General features: G+C 33.0%; 1 protein-coding gene across 1 annotated transcript; it reads right to left on the bottom strand.

Annotated features, from left to right (window-relative positions):
* Positions 1 to 10,161: 10,161 nt before the first annotated feature.
* Positions 10,162 to 11,469, bottom strand: LOC131061119 (mRNA-decapping enzyme subunit 2-like). Its single transcript, XM_057994630.2, has one exon. The coding sequence runs from the start codon at positions 11,467 to 11,469 to the stop codon at positions 10,162 to 10,164; it is 1,308 nt and encodes a 435-aa protein (XP_057850613.2).
* Between the last annotated feature and the right edge of the window lie 314 nt (positions 11,470 to 11,783).

Genomic DNA, 11,783 nt, shown 5'->3' with positions numbered 1-11,783 from the left:
TCTTCCTTCACAACCTAGTAGAAACAAAGCAGGATTGGGATCTAAATTCACTTTCCTATTGAAAAGGCCGCCACACACAACTACAAAACCTCAATGGAAGGTAAAGAAGAAATACAAAGAAGAATCCTGGCAGGAAGCACTCTTTGAATCAGCAGAAACAATCCGCAAGACACAGGAACGTCAAGATCATAAGTTGCATCAGAGAAAGCTTCTAAGCCACAAGAAGGCCATATCTATAGCGGTAGCACATATTTCAACACCAATGTCTCAAGAACAAATCATATTATCTCCAGATACTGTTATTCCTCCCCGAGGAAGCACAGTCTATGAACAAATCCAGAAAGTAGAAGACGAATCTGACACAGAATCAACAAATACTATCAAAATGGTATCCATCATCAAAGATTTGTTTTCACCATACAACATACCTATTTATAGCACAGATAAAATCTGGGATGATGCCTCTGAGATAGATTCCAATGAATATGAATGGGGTACCTGCTCCAATACTACTACAAATATCCTGGATGATACTAATTCTATATCCCTTTCTCAAGAAGGACATAACGCAAAAGATAGACCTCTTGAATTTGGATAGCAGAATATCTATGACGCCAAGGAAAGCGAACAGAAACATTATGAACAAGTCTATGCAGAAGACAATACCATCGAAGGCCTCGACGAAATCCTGGACTTCTTTAAAACCAAAAAGAATCACGATGAAAACTCTATCCTAACACTTACAGTAGCAGAGCTTGATCCACCCAACGATTCCTTACCGCTTGTCTTTCCTGACCTCATCGATTGGGATGAACTTGAAACCCATAATATACCAATTTTCCCAGATGATGAATCTATTATGCATTACCTATGTACCGCAACTCCAGAATATGTCTGTTCATGCATAAATTCCATACATAGAGCACACAATTATTGGACATGGTCTTGGGGATCCGAGTTACCATCATATTTATCAAATTTAGGAATTTTTGTTCTTGAAGGAAATGGAGGCAAATACTCTTATTGAATGGAAATGGGTAGATTGTATCCAAGGAATATTTCACATGAGATTTGTCTTTGTCTTTCATTTCTTTGATCTCAGTTTGTAGTTCTTATAATTGTTTTGTCACCAATGCTAGTGCAGTATCTTCTTCTTTAGTGATAAGGCTTTCAACATTGTAGTCAGGAGGAAGATTGGCTCCTTGCTTAGCCAATTCTAGAAAATATTCTTCTTTTTCTCGAGCCATGATAATCTTCATCATCTTTCTGAAATCCTTGTTGTTTTGACATTTTATTATAGTATCTTCTTCAGGTTCGAAAACTTCAGAATTATTAGAAGAGGAATCACTATCATTAGCCTGGATGCTAAGGTCATCACGAGCCTTAAATTTAGAAGACTCTTTTTCTTGTTTTTCTCGAGACATTTGGGATGATAAAGGTTGATCAAATACTGGTTGACTTGATGACGAAGGTTCGTTAGAGGTTTGTTGTTCAAAAGGTTCATCAAAGATTGGTTGTTCTTGAAAGAATGGATTAGTTTGCAATTTGTAAGACTGCTCTTTACTTTCATCAAATTTTTTAGAATAGCTCCTGGTTCGAACATGCATTTACAAGTGGTGTGATTGAGAGATAGAAGTGATACAGATGTCAAGATTAGATCAAAGTTAGATGTTTTGTTTGAGGTGAAGAAGACCAAGTCTAGTTTCAAGAATGATCTATCTTGTATAAGACATGATCTAAGTGAATCAGATTGATCAAGTTGATGAGAGGTTGATTGAACTAGCTAAGATATAATCGACAAAATTGTGCAACACAACAACAAGGGTACACTACAAATATTGTTTATGGTTAGGGTGAAAAAGACTAGGTATACGCTTACTGTAGACTGGTTAGGCAAGTATAATAGATCTGAAAAGGCACAAGAAAAACGCATGTTTCTAGACTGACAGAATCAAAGTCTTGTACAAAAAAATAATATGACTCAAACGATAGTTTACTGACTTTCAGACGACACAAATAGATACTCGTACGAATTGCTACCTATACTCGAACAAAAATATTGGGTTTATAAGATGATAAACTGTTAATGATGATGATGACTCACAAGACAATTTATGTATGTCCAAATGATAATTTGTAGAGACTATAACGACAATCTAAAATATATATATATATATACCTTGCATGTTAAGACTAGTACGTTACTTTACCAGTTATTAGATGACAATTCTCAAAGGGTAATACAAAAATCCAAAAGACTCGTATGACATTGGACCGGATAGGGATGATTTTCTGACAAGGAGGGAGTTTTTACCACTGCGTTTTTGATGTTTTGATTGTTTTTCAGTTTCTGTTTCCAGGACAAAGACACAACAAACATGCAAAATGTTAAGTCACTTCAAGCACAACACGCTAATCCTAAGGAAGTTGGCTGACAGAGAAAACCTTTGCTTGTAGACTTAGGTACACACCCAATAGCTAATCAGAATATGGTTGCTGAGTCTCACACAATGGATTCTCAATGCCGTATTAGTTGACTCCAAATGCTAATGGGGAAATGATATGGCAAGTATCTTGGGAGAGTTACTATTTCTCTTGTACAAAGATTATCCCCCTTTCGGAGGTGAACTAGGTAGCTTCTATCTTAAAGTTCTTAGTACGGTTTTCCATTCAAAATTACCTCTTGAAGTCGTGCAAGCGGGATTGAGGCCTATAGCTTGAAAAGGTATGGAAACAAGATGTAGTCATGCAAGCGTGATTGAGACAACAAGGCCCTACAAATGCCCAAAATGAGAGAATCTCAAAGAGAAAAATCAAATAATCCCGTCTTTTGAGACTTTAATCTCGAAAGGCCTATTTATTATAGTGAGTTGGAATACTTTGGTCTAGCTGTACTCACTTGGGTCATTCTCATAGGGTGATTACTTTTTCCCACTATGACAGGCTCGCTAAAGGAACACAAATCTCAAAACTAGAAAAACTTCAAAGATCTAGATTTCTGATTGTCTGTATAGACAAGAGCATAATCTCCTACCTTTTAGACTTTTCTCAAACATGAAAGACAAATTTGTTCATTAACCACATCACAATTTAAGTGCCTAGAAATGAATTAAAGAATACACAATGTTTGGTTGATTCTTCTTAGGCAACCTTCAAAAACAACGCATCAGTAGTCATATTGTTTTTGAGCAATGGATTCTTTGGCATGCGTGAGTTTGATTGATAGATTCTTTGATAAGCATTTTGCAAAAAAACCAGTTAGGTTGTGAAAATAAAATCTCTTAGATAAACAGAAGACAGGTCAGGGTTAGCATCAGTAAAATCAAATTCAATTCAAGAAAAACCCTAAAAAGTATAATGTTTCTGAAACAAGAAAATCAAAAATTTGTACGACAACTCCCATAGAACAAGATGACTATTCTCAGTGAACTAGATGAGTAAACACTGAATAAAAACAACAAAAGCAAAATATCGTACGAGGATTCCCACATAACCATACAACAAAAATTAGAACTCGTACTGTGTGCTACAAAAGCTCGTATGACAGTTTGCAAAGACTACATGAACGAAATCTGGAAAATAAAAAAAAATGATTGTAAGGCTGAAAAAAATTGAATTCTTCTGCCCCACGGTGGGTGCGAAAAATGTGTGTGTGAAGAAGTGGAGATCTGTAAGCTGCAAGACACAAACACTTCAATAAATCATTGTAACGATCGAGATTAATTTTTGATGAGTGGTCAAGATTATCCAAAAGGAAGCACAATCCAGGTGAATTGATGTGATTGGTTGCTTTTTTCAGATTTGAAGGAAATAAGATTGAACTAAAATTAAGATAAAATCAAAAAAACTAATTTATTCCACGTTTTTATTCAATTTTGAGATTTAATTGTTTTAATTGCTTTTCTTGAGATTTCTCTATTTATTAGATTTTCAAGAGAAAGAGGAACAATTTTAGCCAAGCTTTTAAACAAGCCTACAAAAAAAAAAGAAAGTTGGGACGATCATGGTCCCACTTACACAATCCAAGGTTTGAAGAAAGTTGACCTTTCACCCACCACTCGAGCATGAATTTGGGAAAAGGAACTAGAAATACCTTTTTTCCTGATTACAATAGTCTTAGTGATATTATCATCCAAATTCAAAAAAAGGGTAAGTATGAGGAGAAACCCCCATGTTGAGCCCCTAATTGCATGAAGAGGAAGAAATAAAATGATGAGATCAAAGGTGTCAATCCAATGCATGATAAATCTAGTGTTGAATTGAAGCTATGAGAAAAATTAGGTTGTGATCTCAGGGGAGGAGGTTCCCTAATAGGGTCGATAGGGAATGTTAAGGCCACACTAGAAGCTAAAGAATTTTCATCATCTTGAGAGAAGTCATGTGACAAAGAATAATGAGACTGGATAGTCAAGTGATCTTCATTCGCATTATTTCACCAAGTAACAATGCCATTATGACATGAGAGAGGAAAATCCTTAGACAAATGATGAATTGAGAAGCAAAGAAAAAATTTGAAAGGGAGCCCTCATAATCAAGTGTTATGTAAAGAAAACATTTGAAAGGGAGCCCTCATAATAAAGTGTTGTGTCCAAGGACTACCACCAATATTAAAATAAAATCTTGTAAAGAGACTTGGACATGTCAATGTCCACTTGTATGTGAGGAAAAGTAGATTGCCCCATTAAGGAAGTGGAATCATCAATATTCAAGAAGTGAATAATAGTTGCTAATGGCCTTGTAACAATAAACCTCCCAAAATTGGAGGGGAAGATTTGAATGTTTAACCCACACATGATGCACACTGAGTGGTTTGATAAAGGGATTAAAGGAATTTGACCAAGGTTTAATCAAAAAAATTCTCTCCCCAAGACCACAACTTACCCAACACCAATTTTTTATCCTCAAAAGAGGCAAAGAAAGTAATATAAAAATCTCTAACACATGGGAAGGCTCAATCTTACCAGTCACTAGAAGCCTCCAACAATTTAGCACTTGATTGTGTAGGTTCAAAAGAGAAGGCCAAAGGTTGGAGAATCTGCACTCCAAACCTTTATGCTAATAAAAAACCTTATTTTCCACCACATCCAAGCCACCAACCACCTTTGGGGATGATTTGGCATAAAGAAGAGGACAATATTTTTGAGACTTTTTCCTCAAAGTGCAAGTAGGAATGGAGCTAGCCACCTAAGAAAAGATATGTTCACTCAAACTAGAAGTAGGCACCAGAGGAGGGGCACAACCAACATCCATAACACTATAACTAGGGGTCCAAATAAACCTAAGCCCACACATAGGTATATGAGGCTTGTCAGAAGGAACTTATGCTAAATTGTGACTACCATCACTTAGTAGGGTTCCATGGGTGACCAATGAAGCCTATGGAAGAGCAAAAAAATGACAAGAAGAAGATATGAAGACAAAAAAGTTTGGACTTGTAATGGGCAAGAGAGAGGACAGGTAATAGGCATACATTATTCTCAATCTTGACATATTTAAAAATTAAATTCAAAATAAGGATAACATAATTTAGGGGGTAAGCAACCTCAATTATTGATGCCATAGAGGGTAGCCCCATAAGGTTTTAACTTGGTTGGTGTTGGTTGTAAACACTATTTTTAGTAATAGCAATAATCAACATTTAATAAGCTCACTTTTATAATCCATAATAGATTGTTGAAATCAAAGTAGGAAGCATGCTAGGAGGGAAATAAGAATCAAAACATGTAAGAGTATATACCCACAAGCTACTAAGTGGTATGCCAGTCTACAACATAGTTTCGATAAACAACTTATTCCTTATGATATGGTTGTTGTAACTAAACAAGGTTTAAGGCTACCATCCTTAACAATATTTTAAAAATAATATTAAGTAGTAAGATTGATAAAATAATATGATGTAAACAACGTTAATTGTAATTTTTAAATAATAATAAAATTTATTGATAACAATAAAATGAATAGTAGATGTAGCAAAATTGCATTGAAATTTTGTATAAATAACTAGTAATAATGATAAATCTTTTCATAGCAAAATATAAACCGATAAAAGTGGAATAGATTCAAATTCTCAACAATGTCATAAAACTTGAAAATTATTTGCGAATACAAAAAGTTCATGATTCTCTTATATAATTGTCTAAATGGAGTTGACTATTTATGTCTTTAAATCTAAAATATTGCAAGAGACTTTTTGTTCTAGTGAAATTGTCAACCACAAAATTTTGTCCTTGAATGTAAATTTGAAATTTGAATTCAAAAATGTTGATAGTGATAATGAATAATGACTCCTGACTTCTCTTTTCTAAGAAGTTTATGTAGAATCTTTTAGTTGTTTTTCTTTTTCCCTTCATATATTTAGAAAATACTTTTGAACTATATTCAAGGGCCCCTTTATAAATTATATTTTAAAACAAGCATTGAAAGACTAGGTATCCTTTTAAAAAAATGAGATAAGTGAGTTAGTTTAAATATTGTCATTTATATTTTGAAAAGGAGACTTGACAAATTTCCAACTACAAAATGACAAAAACATAGAAAATATGCTACTACCCCTAAACTTGAAAAGATTTGTGAAAGTAATGAGCCTATCTCTATTGTCTCAAGATTTTGGTGGTTGACACAAGCGGCAACAAGTTCTTGATTTTGTATTGAGATTGGAAAGGAGGTTTCCTCAATAGATTACCTGATCTAGATATCATTATATGCTCTGAATCTACAATTATGGAAGAACAAAAAAACTAATAAATAATATTTTTTAATGATAGAAAATTACCAACTTGAGATTGAAACATAATCTTGAGAGGTACAAATGAATCTTGCAATCGTAGGTATTCTTTCACCTTATTTTATTTTCAAAACCTTGCTATTTTACAAACTAAAATGGTTGAATTTCACTTTCAAAATCAACCTTAACAACATGTGACTATGATACATCTTTAATAAGATTTATAATCCATTTTTTCATAAATAGAAACCTCTCATTTATGGATAAGAGGCCTTAAAATAAGAGTAGAATATTTTTTTAATTCATTTTAGGTCTTCTCTTAAAATTGAATACAACTATAAACGAACAACTAATTATCCTTCGGACGTTCAAGAGATGCCATTGGAACCCCCAACCATCTTGAGTAAAGAATGCTATGTGATAATGGTTATTAGAATATTTTTGTCGTAATGAATAAATCTAATATATCTTATTAATCTTGGCAGTGAGAAAGATATTGCTATTAATAATGAATTAATAGGTTTGATTTACTTTTAGATTAGATAATATCTTTGGGGCTCCATTATTGGCTACATCAACCATGAAGCCATGTCAACATTTCCTTGTTTTTTTAAAGGCATACAAAATGTTATCAAGAAAGATCCTACAAATCAAATTGAATATGACTTGAAGATCCTTCATAATGGAATTTCATCTATAAAGTAATCATCAACTGGTGCATTAAGGAAATTGCATTTATTTTGCCTACTTATGTCATTTGTAGGTAGTTGTTATTATTGTTGTTATTAATGTTGTTATTCTTCTTCTTCTTCTTCTTCTTCTTATTATTATTATTATTAATTGTTATTTATTATTCTCTTTTTACTTATGTTGAGTATTATATTTCAATATAAATTGATGCCATATTTTCTTGTATTACTTTCCACTAACATACAAAATTGAACTCACCATTATTATCAACCTTTCTCTCACATCTAGATAAATACTTGTTAGTTGGGTAGTAGACATGAACAATTGATACACTTATTAAATATACATTGCATATGTATGAATGATAAATTAATTAGGGACAATACACCAAACTTTAGAGTATAATAGAGATAAATTATGTTCACACTTGTATTATTGGGTAAGAATCACATGCCATATTCTTTTTGTCAATTATGTACAAAACACCGAACTTTATTATATAATTTAAAGATAAATTATGTGCACACTTGTATTATTGGGTAACGATCACATGCCATATTCCTTTTGGTTTAGTGCCTTTTTATGAAGGATTTTCCTTGGATGAATGCAGGGGATGGAAAGTGCATTATAATAGAGTTAGTATAATGTAAAAATTTACTTTTAGAATTATGTTTTTGGTTAATGGGTATAAAAAAGTTTTGAAAGGATTGAAAAATATTTAATAAAGGAAAAATATATGTATGAATGAGAAATTAATTAGGGACAATACACCCAACTTTAGTGTATAATAGAGATAAATTATGTGCACACTTGTATTATTGGGTAAGAATCACATGCCATATTCTTTTTGTCAATTATGTACAAAACACCGAACTTTATTATATAATTTAAAGATAAATTATGTGCACACTTGTATTATTGGGTAATGATCACATGCCATATTCCTTTTGGTTTAGTGCCCTTTTATGAAGTATTTTCCTTGGATGAATGCATGGGATGGAAAGTGCATTATAATAGAGTTGGTATAATGTCACAATTTACTTTTAGAATTATGTTTTTGGTTAATGGGTAGAAAAAGTTTTGAAAGGATAGAAAAATAGTTAATAAAGGAAAAATAATAGCTCATGCAAAAGCTAGACAATGACAGTACTTCATCCAAGTTTCTCCACAACAACAAAAAAAAACAAACATAAAAATAACCAACCCACAAACAACCAAAGGGTCAACAACATACATAACAATTGGTCCTTTCCTAGTAGTTGGTACACACAAGATGTGCTATAAGAAACAAATATGTGTTTAGGCAAACCTTTTTCCTTCTTTGGACAACTGTCTAAGACACACTATTATCGGAATCCTTAAATTAGGGGAAGAGGAGAGGAGAATCTTGTATGTCACCTAAACTTGATCCACCATACATTGAGAAGAAGACCATCTAACCAAAGAAGAACTCAACATGAGGGTTTGCAAAGTGGTCTCAATATTGGATATTTCCAAATGATGTTTATTAATATCCCAAAATAAAAAAATAATAGTAAAAATTATATTAAACCATATTGTAGCATGAAATGTACATTATAGTATATCACAATTTCATGTACTTACACTTTTTTCATACGGTTTCTTCGATTTTTTGGGACAAGGGGATGAAGGATAAATAAAAATCCTAAAATTTTGGAACAATGTGAGAATGATTATATCTAATGATATGCCATAATTTACACAAAATGTGCATAATTAGACAATAAATACACAATTGAAAATAAACTACATAATTGATAAGTTATAACGATTAAACAACACAAAAATTGTCAAATCATAAACCAAGATATAATCAAATCTCAATATAATGATAGCTAAAAATCCAAATCCTTTACAAATATTCTAAAAGTTCAAAGTACCAAACTACAAAGAAACATGCCAATAAGTACTAGATAATAAAATATAGAGAAATAGAATAGAAGCATCAAGATTTAAATAACTTAATTAAATAGTAGTTAGAGTTGTGAATATTCAACAATGTAAATCAAATGATTTTGTTTTTAGAGTTTTGGGTATTTGATCCTTAATAAAAAACAATGTAAATCAAATAAATAGAAATAAAAATGATGTGTAGATTCCAAAATAATAAAAACAATAAAAATAAATAATAACCAACATAATATCTTACAAAACCGCTACTTTCATTACACCTTGTTGGAGATCAATATGCTGTTCAAAGCTCCTATCAAGCAGTTGGGATGCTGGCAAAATTTGTAGAATGCTGCTCTGCAACTATTATTTCAAACCAAACCTTTATGAAAGCTTAGACAAAGGCTATACAAAAGATTTTATCAATAACGAGAACCATAAAAACTGCAGAAAGCTTATTGGCCCGTGTAACGAGAACCTGTCTGCTAAATACATTAAGTAAATTCAATATCTTCATAAATCATATATTTAGCAGGAGAGATATCAACTTAAAACATCTAATCTAAAATATAACTGGAGAAAACAAACCAATATTTTCTTGGTTTGGTAGATATATTTAATAGCAAGTAATGACATCTGTTGTTCTACTATTCTATATATCCACAAATTCATCACTTCTTATTATTTATATATTGCTAATGAAAATAGATTTCTGAGATATCATGATTGTGTCTGGTAAAAGTTTATTATATCTTGCTATATACTGATGTAGAAGAATCGTGTACAATCAATAAACAACTCTTTTTGTTCTCATGATTTTTCAAACTTTAAAAGAACTACCATCTTAACCACGAAGATGCATCTGAAGCCTCCATTTTTCTATGATGAGGAATACGATATTTAGGATAAGGAGAAGAACTTAAATAAGTACTTAAATCAGGAGATCTAGGTGGATAAGGAGAAGATCTAGGTGGATAAGGAGAAGTAATTGATCTAGGTGGATAAGGAGAAGATCTAGGTGGATAAGGAGAAGTAATTGATCTTGGTGGACAAGGAGAAGATCTAGGTGGATAAGGAGAAGTAATTGATTCTGTTTTAGGATAATGATATCTAGAACTATTTGAACAAGGAGAACTAGTTTGAGAATTCCAACAATGACTGGAAGAACGCCTTTGACTACAATTATTGAGATTACTTTTACTCCAACTAGGAGTGGAAGCACGCTTTTGAGCAGAATTAGGGGTACTATTTTGAAGCTCTCTACATGCAGTTGAAGGACCCATTTGAAAAGGGTTAGGAGTATTAATTTTAACATTGGGTGTTACAGAAAACCTCCTTGGAGTCGAATTCATTTGTTCTTTATCAGCTTTCCAAATAGTGCATATCTCGCCAATTTCATTCAGTGGTGTTGTAGATGAGATCATGCGATTTCTTTTAATCCACTTCTCCAATTTGTGTAGAAATGGGCCAACCATAAAATACTTGTTACATTTTTTTCCCATGATTTGGAGTGGATGCCAAGCAATTTCACTGACTTCCTTTTTGGTCCTTGGTTCAAAAGGATATTTCTCATCCACTCCTCTGATAATATACAAAACCACTCGTTTCTTCTCTTCAGAATGCTCAATGAGGTCATTGATATTCAAAAATGGGCTTATATCATATCCTACCTCTTCCATGGTTTCTCTAATAGCACATATGTGATCTTTTTCATCAGGATCTTCCCTCTTTCCCCTAGGAAAACTCCAAGAATTACTCTTCCAGCCCTTCACAAGCAAACACCTCTTATGGGACTGGTCCAAAATTATTGAGCCCGCAACTGGAACGGAGTGCTTAAAGGCCTTGAATTCATCAAGTATATCATTTACATGGTTGGCATGGTAAATTTTAAATGGATCACAACTCTTAAAGAAAAGATAGGTGAAGTCCTTTATGCTAAGGGACTTGAAACGAGGATCTTGATCTACTATATTGTCCTCATAGTGCCAATGAGCTTGCTCTACTTGAAACATTAGGCTTGGCATGAAGTCTACTTCGTCTGGATTCATATCTTGAACAAAATTAACATACAATTCTTTCATGATCTCCTCTGAAGGATAAAGATACCCAAAAGATGTGCTACTCCTAGTGGAATTTCTTTCCATTCTAGATCTAGATCGAGAAATCCTACACTTACTATTGGGTGTCATTGGTGAAGGGCCAAGAATACCAGAAATGACACCCTTACTATTTGGTGTTTGGGGAAGAGAGCATTTTCGCCATTGGGGAGGAGGATCCAACAGTTTATCTTGGAGTTTTGGGGAAGGAACATATTTCGAACTTTTACAAATGGAGGGGATGCTTCGAAATGCGCTCATTTTGCTTCTCTGGTCCCTTCCTAGAAGAATAACAAGATGGATGCCAAAATACTAGTGATAATGGTTGAATAAATACAATCTTACGTCCTTCATGGGACAAG

This window comes from Cryptomeria japonica, chromosome 4, assembly GCF_030272615.1.
Source record: "Cryptomeria japonica chromosome 4, Sugi_1.0, whole genome shotgun sequence".
Taxonomy (NCBI): domain Eukaryota; kingdom Viridiplantae; phylum Streptophyta; class Pinopsida; order Cupressales; family Cupressaceae; genus Cryptomeria; species Cryptomeria japonica.
This window is presented reverse-complemented; position numbering and strand designations above follow the sequence as displayed.